General features: G+C 41.2%; 1 protein-coding gene across 1 annotated transcript in view; it reads right to left on the bottom strand.

The window, feature by feature from the left end:
• Hmbox1 (homeobox containing 1) overlaps window positions 1-14,083 on the bottom strand; it is a 140,522-nt gene that overhangs the window by 21,790 nt on the left and 104,649 nt on the right. The window contains exon 6 of the mRNA XM_036198652.1: window positions 11,777-11,930. Coding sequence (XP_036054545.1) covers window positions 11,777-11,930 — 154 coding nt within the window. The remainder of the gene's footprint in view (window positions 1-11,776; window positions 11,931-14,083) is intronic.

Here is a 14,083-nt window from a genome sequence, read left to right on the forward strand (position 1 = left end):
ACAGGAAGAGGGCATCTGATCCCCTGGAATTGGAGTTAGAAGTGGCTGTGAGCTGGGAATCAAACCCAGGTCTTCTGCAAGAGCTGAGTCAACTCTCCAGCCCTAAACTTTTAATATATGCCATGTCACCAAAGCAACAGAATAGAATGATTTGTATGAGGCACTGTATCATGACCAGGATTGCTGGGGTACACAGATCTTCCAAGCACATTTCAAAGAGCACATCCAGGGATTTTGTACCACAAAACTTAGCAGTACATTCAAGCTTCCTCAACCAAGAGACATCCACGTAGAACACTGACTCACAAGTCTACATCCTACCACATCCACAAGAAAGCTTTATGTAAGCTGCGATCTTAGGGTCTAACAACTCTTTCCCACACTGTTAACAGGAGCCAAGATTTCCTTGGATCATGCGGATTATATAGAGTCCCCTAAAATCTCCCACAAGAATTGATACAAAGTAGAAGTTGGCATATTTGAACTGTAAGAAGAAAAGCTCACTTGTTTCCCACAGAGTTTCAGTAAGTTCAGTTAGTTTACACACACCTAAAGTTCGGGTTCTTATGAAGCCATTCTATTTCACGGTGACTCTTGAATATGATACTGTCACCTAACTGTGCTTTGTTTCTTTGTAGACTATGGCTACAGAATGGCACGAGGGGCAGGGGTTGTCTGTTCTACTTAATTGGCCCAGAGACTAGAGAAATAGGGTACAAACATTGTTTGTTAAAAATAACAACTGCTGGCAAAGTATCCACAAGCGAACGGGGGAACTTTCAATCCACCTCAAAAGCATCACGACAATTTCTCTTTTAGCTATTTCTGTTTGACCAGAAAGGAACCAGGAAGTATAATTTGCCAATTTTAAAATGCATTTAAGGACAGTTCATCTTCTTATTGGCTATGAGAAATGGATTGGGATAACTTTACTTGTCAATAAGTGGCAAAGTTTTGTTGTTTTTTTCCTCAAATAGTCTAATGGATTGAAATGAGGTCATGTCCAGGCTCCTGCTGTCTCATATAAATGCTAAGAACTTCCTTCTCTGCAGAGGGACAGGAGGTGCAGCTCATCACGTTCCACTTGAGTAAGTCCACAACAGTATGGAAGAGGAGAAACTCATTTTCAATTTCAACTTCCAGCACCTATTAATTCCAAAAGTATCGTTTAGTCCCCCAGCACTTCCTATTCTAGAACAGCAATGACATCAGGAGGGGGGAGGGGAGACCAGCTGATGGCAAAACCATCTCAGGGAGGCAGAGGGCATGCACCAGGTCTCATTCACTACAGAGCAGAGTGCAGGAGACTCAACTCTGCCAGCACAGAGTCATTTTTATGGGCGAAGGACAGAAAACAATAGTACAAGGATCAAGCAAAGGAAGACAACACTAAGGGAATGAAGTGATTTTTGAATCATTTTAAGTAGCTAATTTTAAATCCTTCTATTATTACTTACATTTGAATTGAGCTTAAAGGCCTTAAAATTTTGAACAAAATTTAAAAAATGCTATAATCCTCTGTCCCTCCTCTGCGGCAGACATGTCTGGAGGAGCAGACCTGAGATAACAGTTGCTAACCCTGCTGAAGTTATGGGGTCTTCTTACACACTCATTCAATCACATTCAAGCTACACTTAGAACCGTTAGCCTTCATGCCTAGCACCATGTACCTCAGATGCCTGCTGAGTCTAACAAAATGCTTGCCTGTAGCATATTAAACATGCCACGGACGTGCCGGGTAATACAGGAGGTGGGGGTCCAGAAGATTTTAAAGAGTCACCATGGCTAGAATGTCAAGTTATTTCTTTCATGTCTAGGAAAAGGAATCTGGTCAGGCTATGACTTCAGAAAGGAAGTCTGGGAAGACTTCAAACCAGTTTCCGTCTTTCCATTCCTACGCTGTCCTACATCAAGTCTACTCAGGAATAACCGGCAATGAGAAAACAAAGCACTCCACTTGGTTTACATGTGGGAGGGAAGTGGCAGCACAGACAACCTGGAAATGGAGCAGGAAAAGAGTGTGATTGGAACCCACCGAGGCATGAATGCAAATCCAAATGCAGAGAAAGCCAAGTTTGTAGGATGCAAGATCACTGGCCATGCCAGCCCGAATGAACAAATGCTCACAGCCCTTCATCCCTGCCGTTGGCATGTCCTGCCTCCTCTCAACCCACTGAAACGTCCTGTTTACAACCACAGGAGGCAGCTTCTGTGTTTCTGCAGTGTCTCCTCTCCTGGCATTACTTTAGGCATCCCACTTTTGGTTGCCAATCTCTTGTGTGACAGTAGCCTAGTAGCCACACTCCCGACCATCATCCACTGTTCCTACAGGACCAGAGCTATTCAATAGGCCTCAGCACTATGCAGTATTCTGGAGAAAAGTGAAAGGTAACCTCTTCTCCCTGCCTCCCTCTAAAAAAAATGAGATGAACTCTGTTTCCCAGACTAGATTTAAACTCTGGGCTCAGGTGACCTTCCTGTCTCAGCTCGACAAGCACTTGGAATAACTTCTAGGCACCACAAATGTCCTGTTTGGATTGCTTTCATTTTACAAGAAAGGCAAAGCAGACTTTAACTGATTGAGGAATACTAAAAGTGGTAACTTCAGAAATTTCCAATTCAACAAAACTACTCTGTGTCTTACTTAGGGTTTCTATTGCTGTGAAGAGACATCATGACCATGGCACCTCTTATAAAGGAAAACATTTAATTGGGGCTGGCTTGCAGTTTCAGAGGTTTAGTCCACTATCATCATGGCAGGAAGCATGTCGGCATGCAGGCAGTCATGGTGCTGAAAAAGGAGCTGAGAGTTTTACATCTGGAACCACAGGCAGCAAGAAGGGAAGGCCACAAAAGCCACCCGGGCGGGGCTTGAGTATGAGCCCTCAAAGCCTGCGCCCCCCCATACACTTCCTCCAACAAGGCCACACCTCCTAATAGCCACACCTTATGGGCCAATGGGGATCATTTTTATTCAAACCACACCACCATGAAAGTTGTTAATATATATTATGATTGTTACTTAGTTTTTATTTATTTCTTTTAGGGGAGGGTACATGTGGAGGTCAGAGGTCAACCTGTACGAGTCAGCTCTCCTTTCAACATGTGAATACCAGGGACCTAACTCAGGTTGTCAGGCTTGGTGATAGAGGCCTTAGATCACTGAGCCATCTCATTGGTCCTATGTTGTTTTTTTTAATCTTGACCCTGTTGTGAAAGGAAGATTATGAACTATTAAACACATAGCATGTATGCCATGTAAACATTTAGTAACCATGAAATCACAGCATTTCTACAGATAGGTAACATCATCTTTCTTTCTTTTCTTTTAATTTTTATTTTTACCTGTATGAGTATTTTGCCTGCGTACCACATGTGTGCCCAGTGCTGCAGAGGCCAAAAAAGGGTGGCTCCCTTGGACTGGAGTTACAGACAGTTGTGAGCTGCCATATGGGTGCTGAGAATGGAACCTCAGTCCTCTGAAGAGCAGTTTTTAACCACTAAGCCATCCCCCTAGCCCCACAGCCATTACAATAGTCATTTTATGGCATGTGACTTGCCTAAGGATACCTACAACAATGTATTCTTAATCACTATATCATCAGAAATCAAGCAAAAAGAAAATAACACAAAAACATAAACTCTTCATATTTAAAGCAAAGAACTTAAGAGTTATTAAGCCTCTCAGTCTTTACCTTTCTACACTTACATCTGTTGCTTTATTTTACCATCACTTACAGTTGCTGTCAGTGTTTGAGAGTCTCACTCAGCAGCCCAGGCTAGTCCAGACTCATCATGCTTCCCAGCCTGGCTTCAAACTCAGAGGCGATCCTCCTGTCTCAGCCTCCTGAGTGCTAGGATGATAGGCTTGAGCCATCATGACTCACCTTGCCTTATGCTTTATTATGATAACACATCTGCTTCACATCATTTCATTTCCATTTACCCTCATTTACTAATCCATATCTGTCCTTTGCTGTGGCATTCCACTTAATAAATTCAACATCACTGACTTGGCCACACTTAAATGCAAAGAACTAAGAAACACACTCCATTTTCTTCTTGGTGTTACTAACTTGCCTGAGATCTAGGAGCTAAGGGCTACTTTCCTCAGCAGGCTCATTCAATTCAGTAACAGTATAATACAGAAGAAAATGAAATATTCTTGGAACTGTAAAGTAAGTTTAGGGACAAAATGAAAAATAAGAGAAGTCAGTTTTTGTCTACATTACTACTTAGACATGAGTTTGCAGTTTTATAAGGAGAAATTCTAACAACCTCAATGAAATAGGAGGTGAACAATAACTTTCTTTGCCACATTCAGATCATAACACTCTCGAGATATTTCATTATTCTACATCTGTAAACACTGAAATTGAGAGAACCTTTCTACAAGCCAATTGCTGAAGGAGGCATTAACCAACTAACTATCAGGAGACGCATGAAAACTGCATCTTTGGAAAACGATCTTCTAACAGAGCCCAGTCAGGGATGACTCTGCAGCCCAGGGTTGGTCTGCTCAGGGTACCTAGGCCATGCTAGCCTGCAGCTAGATCTTAGTTTCTGTAGATGCTGCGCTCCTGAACCCTCCCGGCGAGAAATTCACTGAAACTACAAGTTCAAAAGAGACAGGGACGAGACTGACACCAAAACCCAAGCACTAACAAACTGTCCTGGGAAGAATTCCAAAATGCTGAAGACCAAGGGAATTAAATTACAGAACCCTCGAACACCACTCTAGAAACATGCTTTATAAGCCGATTCGTCTCTTCCATACTAATTCTCCCAGGAAGCAATAATACACTTGTGTAAAATGCATCTGTGTGTCAGACACGTCTCAAGCACAGATTATACACACGTCAGGTTAAGGGCAGGGACACCAAGTTTAGAGCTTTGATTTAATTTGTGTTTGCCGAAGTACTGTGGCTGCAATGCTATTTTCGCTCACGACAGCAGTTATTCTAAGAACCTATTTTTGGATACTTGAATTTTGGGGGAAGGAGACACTCACTCTCAAGCTTGTGTTCAGTGCTGCTTCCTTGGCTTCTGGGGAGAGGATTTGAGATTAATTTCTTAAAGTTGTTATGTCAGTTTCAAAGGTCAAAAGAACAAAAGCCATTTTCCTTATAACTCCAGGGCTCTATGTTTACTGGTGTGTCCCCCCCCCCCCCAATTACTTAAAGAAGAGGAACATGACAAAAACAAAAGCATATTACATGTAGTAGAACTAACTCCAAATGCACACAGACACATTCATTTGTATCTTCTTGGACACAACGACACACAGTCATCCAATCACTGGACTAGAAAGAACAGTAGGAGACACTTTCTCACAGCTCTGAGCTCAGAGCTGTGACCAGTCACTGCATCCACTGGACACTACCAGGCTTCTTACATTGATTCCTGAGTCTGGTCAAGGCTCCCCAAGCTGGTGCTTTCTTCCCATCTCCCTAACTGTGACCTGACTTAGAAGCTTCTTTTACCTTCCTCCCTTGAGAGGAAACAGGAATAGGAGCAATAACCAGCTCTCATTCTCTGTATCCCAGCCATAGACCCTAATACTCCAGAGATACACTTGTTTCCAAAGCTAAAGAACACCAGAGCCAGATTCCTGACAGAGGCATAGGAAGGGAAAACTGGGGGTCTGGCTGCAACCCTCCAGAATCCAAATCCAGTCTTCAAATCCATGACCTTCTTCCACTGTGAGCTGTTTCTGATCTCTCTGCCACCAGGAAGCAGGTGACTGACTGGATGAGTGAAGGGGTGGGTTCCTGGAATAGAATCCCAGTCTGTGCCTCACATTCTCTGCAAACATAGGCCTTCCAAGTATACAACATAGTTAACATTTTCCATCTTGTGAATATAGAAACCAGTGAGATAAGCCTGTCTTAGTGCTAATATATAGCAGAAGTTTAGTAAGTAACTGATCTAAGATTATCTAATAGTGTCATTCTAAATCCTCTATTAAAATAGTCACATCTTCTTTAAGACAACAAATACCATTCTAAATAGGAAACATGACAACTATACAAAGAGAATAAACTTGTGATTCCTCATGTTCCTGTGGCCCAACATCAATAATATTCTTAACATTTGTGCTGCCTCTTTTCCCTATTAAAACCCTTAGATGTTCTTAGCCAAACAGAAGGCTAGAAGAGATGTTAATTCAGGGCATACGACTTGGGCTAACCAAGACCTACTTCATGTGCTAAGAGTACTGTATACACCCTAGAAAATGGCTTTCTTGTCAAGGAATAGGACTTGTATGCAAACAGCACTGTCTAAAGAGACACATAGAGCTCTGCTGTTCACTGGATTTATGGCCTTAGGAAGTCATCTAACCCCCTGAGTCTCAGTTGCCTCATTTGGAAAAGGAGGGCAGTGGGGATCAAATGTGGAGGTTAAATGGGGGATACTCCTAATGGCATTTTCCTTTTTCATGTGCAGCTCTGTTGAGGTATGACTCACATGTGGAGCAATTTACATATCTGAAATGTGCTTTTAGTATATTCATAAAGTGATGTGTTGTTTCCTGGCCCCCAGACTTGTATCCTCCCCAGTCTGAGCAAATACCAAGTATGTTCTTTTTCTACAAATTTGATTATTCTGAATATTTCTATAATTAGAACCACATTAATATTGCCCTTGTGATAATCAAATGTTTCTGGGAGTCAATATTGGAAAAGTCGTGTACATAGGATAGAGAATGTACTAAGGTCAGCAAAAAATAAAAAGCAACATTGATAACATGTTAACATATAATGACCATCTACTACATGCAAAATGATCTGATAAGTACTGGTGATAAGTACTTGGCGATACATCACCAAGGTGCTTTGGGTGTGGGAAGGCATAGGAAAACTGCACCTGCACACACACACACACACACACACACACACACACACACACACACACACACACAAAGTCTCTGCATATGCATGTGCATGCCAGCAGGCCATAGTCTGTGGACATTCTCCTTTGAGTGCTCTATTTTTCTCAGTCAAATGTGAGGCAAGGTTACTACAAGATAAGGAGGTTGAGGAGTTTTCAGAGAGAAAACAAAGTGTAAAATAATTTTAAGAAAAAAGGGCAAGCCAGGAAAACAGTATGAGTGCCTGACAGAATTAAAGATCTGAGGTTTATGGTCATGAATTTAAAATGAGGTAAATCAGCAGGGTTTAAAGGTTTTTTTTTTTTTTCCCCTAGCTACGTTTAGCTACAAACAAACAAACAAACAAACAAACAAACAAAAAACCACAGCAACTGTGTAAGTTAAAAGATGTAAGCAGACATCGCCTGTAGTAAATAACTTCATGATGGCGTTCCCTTTTCCAGTGCTTTCTGAGAGTCTTCTCAGGTAACTTCATACTTAATGCTGGAACAGGCTTACCTTGAAAACAAATGCTCTCAGCAACAGTGGGGGAGGGCCGTGGGCGTGGCACTCTATTGCTTCATACTCGCCTCCACTGACCTCCACATCTCAACTTACCAAGGCCCTAAGTTCCCAACAATTCAATATAAGGGTTTGGTGAGGGACTAGGATCAAACCTTGTCTAATTCTGAAGTTTCTCTCCCTTTATTCTCTCATTACATCTAAATCTTCATTTTATAAACATAAGAACTAGAGTCTAGGAATGCTGAATGATTTTTCCAAGGCCAGTCCATTTTCTAATGGTACAGACGCTGTCTCCTCAGTGAGTGCCCTGACCATCACCAAGCCAAGCTCCTTTTATGCTCTGGATGCTGTCATTCCCATGCTCAACCAACAGCTAGTTCTATTATGTCTTTCCTCAGATTCCTTTCCTATCTTATCCCTTTGTCTTCTTTATCATTTAGGCCCTCATCACTCAGGTCCAGGTTATTCTAACAACCTCCTAATCTGGCTTCCTAGGATTCACTCCTAATATTAAAATGTCCAAAGCAGGCAAATTTGTACACAGATTAATGTTTACACAAAATTAAAAAGGAATGGGAGAAAAAGAGAGTAACTTCTGTTAGACCCCAAGGTTCTAGGGACATCATAGAAGCAAATGTGGTGACAGCTGTGTGACTACAGATAAACATTCAATGCTTTAAAATATACACCTGCACAAATATGCCACACACAGACACACACAATAGGAAATGGTAAAAATAAATCTAAAAAAAAAAAAAAAGAGAGAGAGAGAGAAGGAGGAGGAAGAGGAAGGGAGAGGGGAGAAGAAGGAGGAGGAGGAGGAAGAGGAGGAGAAGAAGACAATGACCAGCATTCATCTATCTCTGCTTCCTGACTGCAGATGTGATGTGAACTGCCCCTTAATGCTCCTGATGCTACACCTCACCCACCAAGATGGACTGTACCCTTGAACTGGAGGTTAGAATAAACCCATCTTTCCTTGGATTACTTCTGTTGGGTGTTTTATCACAACACAAAGAAAAATAACCAATATAGACAATGAGAAGGAAAGTTCAGATTGTTCATGGATCTTGGCAAGAAGTTATATCGTGTGGGGACAAAGATTCTTCCTGTCATTTCTTGAGATATTTTTTGCAACATATGCACTAGATTTTGGAAAATAGGTAGCATATCACAATGATAAAGAACACAGACTCTGACTAGGGCTCTCTTTCAGTTTCTGTTCCACCAGAAATTGACTCTGAATCAAGACTATGACTGCAGCAATCTTAGAAATCACTGTTACATTGAAAGTAAGAAGAATAGAGATCGGAGAGATGGTTCAGTTGTTAAGAACACTGTCTGCTCTTACAGAGGACCCAGGTTCAGTTCCCAGCACCCACATGGCTTTTCACAACCTCCTGTAATTCCAATTCCAGGGTTTCTGATGCCCTCTTCTAGCCTCCAAGGGCACGGCCTCCACACATATGGTATATATATATGCAAAAACACCCATATAAATAAAATATAACTAAATAAGTCTTTTTTAAAAATGAAAAAAACTATACACTTCAAACAAGTCTCTCTCGATAACAGTTATTTTTGTTTGTTTGTTTGTTTTAAGGGCATTTACACTTGTATGTGGAGGTCATATGACAACTTTGTGGAGGTGGCTCTCTCCTTCCACCTTTATGTAGGGCCCAGGGACTGAACTCAGGCTGCCAGGCTAGCACAGTAAGTGCTTTACTTGCTGAGCTATGTCGATGGCCTTTTTGGGTTTTACTGACAACATTTAGGTTCTTGTAGGCGTTCTGATACTACGTAACAGTGTTTTTTTGTATTTCTGTCAGCATATCTTTGACATAATTTTTCTGGAAACAGGACTGCTGTTCCAAACGGTGAGTCCATTAGTAACTACCCCGACACTGCCTAGCTCTGTTCCATGGAAGCTGCTCTACTTTGCATTTTCACAACAAAGGATAAGAATGCCATTTTTATAGAGCATAATCAAGAGAAAAAAAACTTGGCCATACTTTGTGATTTTTGCCAGGGTGACAGGTGAAGAATAGTATCTCAATGGAGTTTTAATTTGAATCACTCTTGATTCAAGGTTAGCATCTTCGCTGGGATACAGTGGTTTACATCTGTAAATCAGCATCTGGAGGCTGGTACTGGAGAACTGCCATGTGTTGAAGGCTAGCCAGGGCTAAAGTGAGACTGTCTCAAGAAAACCCAAAACAAGTAGTAATGACAATAACTTTAGGGCTTTTGTATGTGCTTCAAAGGCTTGTGCATCATTTTTGTGCTGCTCCCTTTAGCCCATCTTTCTGTAGAGCTGTTGGTCTCACCTCATTTAGGGACTCTACATATTAAGGGTAATAAAAGTTGCAAATATTTTATTCTAGTTTTCTTTACTACTTTGCTTAGTTTTACCCCAACAGTTCTTTCCATTTGTATTAATCCATCATTTCCTTTCTCTTCTGGGTTATGAGGCTCAGTGAGAAAACATCTCTCCCATTTCCAGAATAGGAAGGGTACCCTATGCTTTCTTCTTCTATGTATATGAATTCACTTCTCTAATTGATTTGAAATTTATCTTCCTGTATGGAGTGAGGAATGGAATAGTTTTTACTTTTATTCTATACTAACATATTTGAATAAGGCTGACTTGGCTGGGCTATGTATTTATCCAAACAGTCTATGCCAAAAAGTATGATACACTACTCTAAGGCCAGAGGAGTTCATGTTCCACTTTTGAGAATACAGAACTCCATTTTTGGAGGAGGCAGATCATCTAAACAATTGCTACTCGGTGCTTTGAAAGGTTTTCAGCATTTCTGAGAACTCAGGCCTAAGCCATGCCCTCTCTAGCTGCACCAGGACAGGACAAAATGAGGCCAGAGAAAACCAAGTTCTAGGGTGAAGATATTTATTAATTAAAATTAAGGTTAAAATGTTAGAACTAAATAGGAACCTTACAAAAAGACAAAATGTTGTATATCTTTATGTTTAAAATTTAGTCAGTATGATTCTATGGACGGATGTTGCTGCCTTGGAAGAGAAATTCAGAAGGAAAGGGAAACCCAGTCTCTGAGTCCCTGAGGTTTGATTCTTAAAACACATGAAGAATGTCATCCACTGTTTCCTCAATGTTTAATCCTTTCTCATATTGACTTTATGTGACAAATGTACTTTAATATCTTAATGAAAAATTTAACTGACTGTTATCATCAGTATAATTAGAACCTATACTAGGCACAAAATATATCAAAATTTATCATGTTTCCCAGAGGAAAATATGAATGCTGTAAATAATTTAAGCTAGGCATTATTTTCATTCCCATCAGCTTTGTGGAAAATTTGAAACAAACTTTCAGAAAGACTCGAACTTTCTAGGTGAGGGAAATGGAGCAGATTGCAATCAGACCCCAGAACGTGAGCCCCTCACTTTCGTCCATCAGGAAGAAATGGGCTCGTTATTAAACACACGGCTCTACCCTTAGCCACGGTCAAGAGCGAGAAAGAGTACTTCAGAGCAATGGGAAACTGACTGTTCCATTGTGGCTACCTATTCACTTCTATGTCATTTGAACTTCAACACTGTGAAGCTTGTCCTCAGTCAGTGCACTGGGAAATGGCAAACATCCTGGATAACATGTTGCTGGCTACTGACATTTTCATTTTAGAGACAAGAAAATACAGTTTTGGTCTCTGACTTGATCAGAGTCTGCCCAGGTTTCAGTACTTCTGAACCTGCATCAGGTGTTTTGTCCGGGATGACACACTAGTGGTCAGATTAGGTAAGAATGATCCTGCTGCCTGTCAACCTCTCCACCAAATCAGAGTCCTAGAGATATCACTTTCGGAAGGTGTGTGTGTTGGAGGGGGAGGGGTACTTAAAGGACAGTTTATACACACACACACACACACACACACACACACACACACACACACTAAATACAGCAATGTGTTATAAGCATGTATTTATACCATGTCAGATGGGGAAAATGAAGCTGTCAAAAAGTACTAAATCAGGTATGGATCAGGTTCTATTAAATACATTTTAAACCTTTGGAGATCCGTTCACTGAGATCATCCCCCTGTTGCAGAAAAGTGACTCTCAGTTCCCTCCTTTACAGTTCAACACTGATGAAAATAAAGACTTCACAAAGTTTTTCAAAACAATAGAAAAATCCAATAAAAAATATTAACTCTAAAAACTGTTATACAACCGATGACAAGATTAAATTGTACGTAAGTAAAATAGGCCGACCGATGCTAATCCCAGCTCTGTGAGTTCTCTTATTTCAACAACAGAGCAATCCTAATAGTCTAGACCTCAGATTATTTGCTGGCTATGCAGCCTGTCTGGGAAGCATCTCCCAGGAACAGGAAACGTACCTTTCCATGACAGCTAGGCACTCCTTCCTCCAGGTAAATCTGCTCCCTCGTCGGAGTCGGAAGGTTCCAGGTGTGGCAGAGACTGGGGGAGGTGTTTGTCTCCATTCAGGGTCCTCTATTGGAATGGGGGCAGGTCTCATACTTAACGTAGCCCCTAGAATAAACAATACATTTTTTTAAAGCAAATTTCTTGCAATTAAAAAAAAAAATCAGTATTACCATGAAAACATGACAATGAGGTCTGAGTATAAGCTTTTTGTTCACTGAGATTTGAAGGCCAATATATTTAATACTTTATTTTTAAAAACATGATCAAGGGGTTTGGGATTTAGCTCAGTGGTAGAGCACTTGCCTAGCAAGCACAAGGCCCTGGGTTCAGTCCTCAGCTCCGGAAAAAAAAAAAAAAAAGATTCAAAGAGCTGTAGAGATTGCTTAATGATTAAGAGCATTGACTAATCATCAGAGAAATGCAAATCAAAACGACTCTGAGATACCACCTTACACCTGTCAGAATGGCTATGATCAAAAACACTAAGGACAGTCAATGTTGGGGAGGATGTGGAGCAAGTGGAACACTCCTCCACTGTGGGTGGGAATGCAAACTTGTACAACCACTGTGGAAGTCAGTATGGCGGTTTCTCAGAAAATTGGGAATCGAACTACCTCAAGACCCAGCCATACCACTCTTGGGCATATACCTAAGGAATGCTCAACCATACCACAAAGATACATGCTCAACTATGTTCATAACAGCACTATTCGTAATAGCTAAAACCTGGAAACAACCTAGATGCCCGTCAACTGAAGGATGGATTAAGAAAATGTGGTACATATACACAATGGAATACTTCTCAGCAGAGAAAAACAGTGACAGCATGAAATTTGCAGGCAAACGGATGGAACTAGAAAAAATCATCCTGAGTGAGGTAACCCAAACCCAGAAGGACAAACATGGTATGTACTCACTCATAAGTGGATACTAGATAGAAAGCAAAGAACAATCAGACTGCAACCCATAGAACTATAAGGCTATATATATGGCATGGAGGACCCTAGGATGACTGTTGGGAAAAAAAAAAAGAGCATTGACTATTCTTCCAGAGGACATGGGTTCAATTCTCAGCACCTAAATAGCAGCTAACAACCATCTGTAACTCCAGTTCCAGGGGATCCAGTGCCCTCTTCTGGCCTCTGCAAGCACTGCACACACATGGTTCACAGACATACACACATAAAATTTTAAAAAATGACCAAAAGAAAAACACAAATAGGCAAAAGCCTCTTCCTTCTAAAGTCTGTAAAGGTCATTCTAACATCTTTCCATCAGCCCATGTTTCCATGAGCTCCTTCAGTGCATTTCACACAAAGCATGAGACCTATCCCTTCACAAGAATTCTGCACTGGACTTTTCCCTGTTGAGCCTTTTTTGAAATTCCTACACTAGGCCAGATGTGGTGCACATCTGTAATCCCACCACTTGGAAGTCAGAGGCAGGAGGTTCAGGAGTTAAGGCTAGTCCCAGCTACATGAGATCCCCCTCTCAAAAAGAAATATGTCGAATATAGCAGCAAAGAAAATAAGATGTCATTTTACAAGCCTTTATAGTGAGCAGGATCCAGTCTCTACAGGTCTATCACCTACTAATACCACATTCTTTCACCTCTGACTATAACGACTTCAATCTGTGAGGCTCACTAATTTAGACCAGCTTTAGTCAAACAGCTTCAGCCAGTTATAACTCACTAATTCTCGATTTATCACATCTTTTCCCGTGGCTTGTCCTAGACTTGACACTAGACTCAAACCAGAAGCCACACTGTCTGCGGCTTCTGTGGACTGAGCTCACAGGTGTGCACACAGCTAGACAAGCTTCCACGGAAGGCTCTGCCTCCCCTCTTCTTCTACTCCTTGGACTGCTAAGTTCACCCTTCCCAAACACAATTACAGTTACGTCATGCTTTTGATTAAAGCCCCCAAAAAGTTTCCTGACTGTAGTTCAATCCCATCTTTTTCCTTCTTTCTTTTGAGACAGGGGTAAGCACAGAATTCCTGCCACCACCACCTCTCAAGTACTGGTAGTATGGGCATGCTTCACCAAGCCCGGGTAATCAACTCTTACATAGTCCTAGAAAGGCAGGTCAGAATTTAAGGGGTTTATGTACATACGAATATGAATACATTAATCTCATACAACGAACACTCATTTCTTCATGATAGGAACTGGTTTCTGTCATAATATCAAGCAGCACACCATGGATAATGTCTCTATTTCACACACACACACACACACACACACACTTTCTGAGA

This window comes from Onychomys torridus, chromosome 9, assembly GCF_903995425.1.
Source record: "Onychomys torridus chromosome 9, mOncTor1.1, whole genome shotgun sequence".
Lineage (NCBI taxonomy): Eukaryota > Metazoa > Chordata > Mammalia > Rodentia > Cricetidae > Onychomys > Onychomys torridus.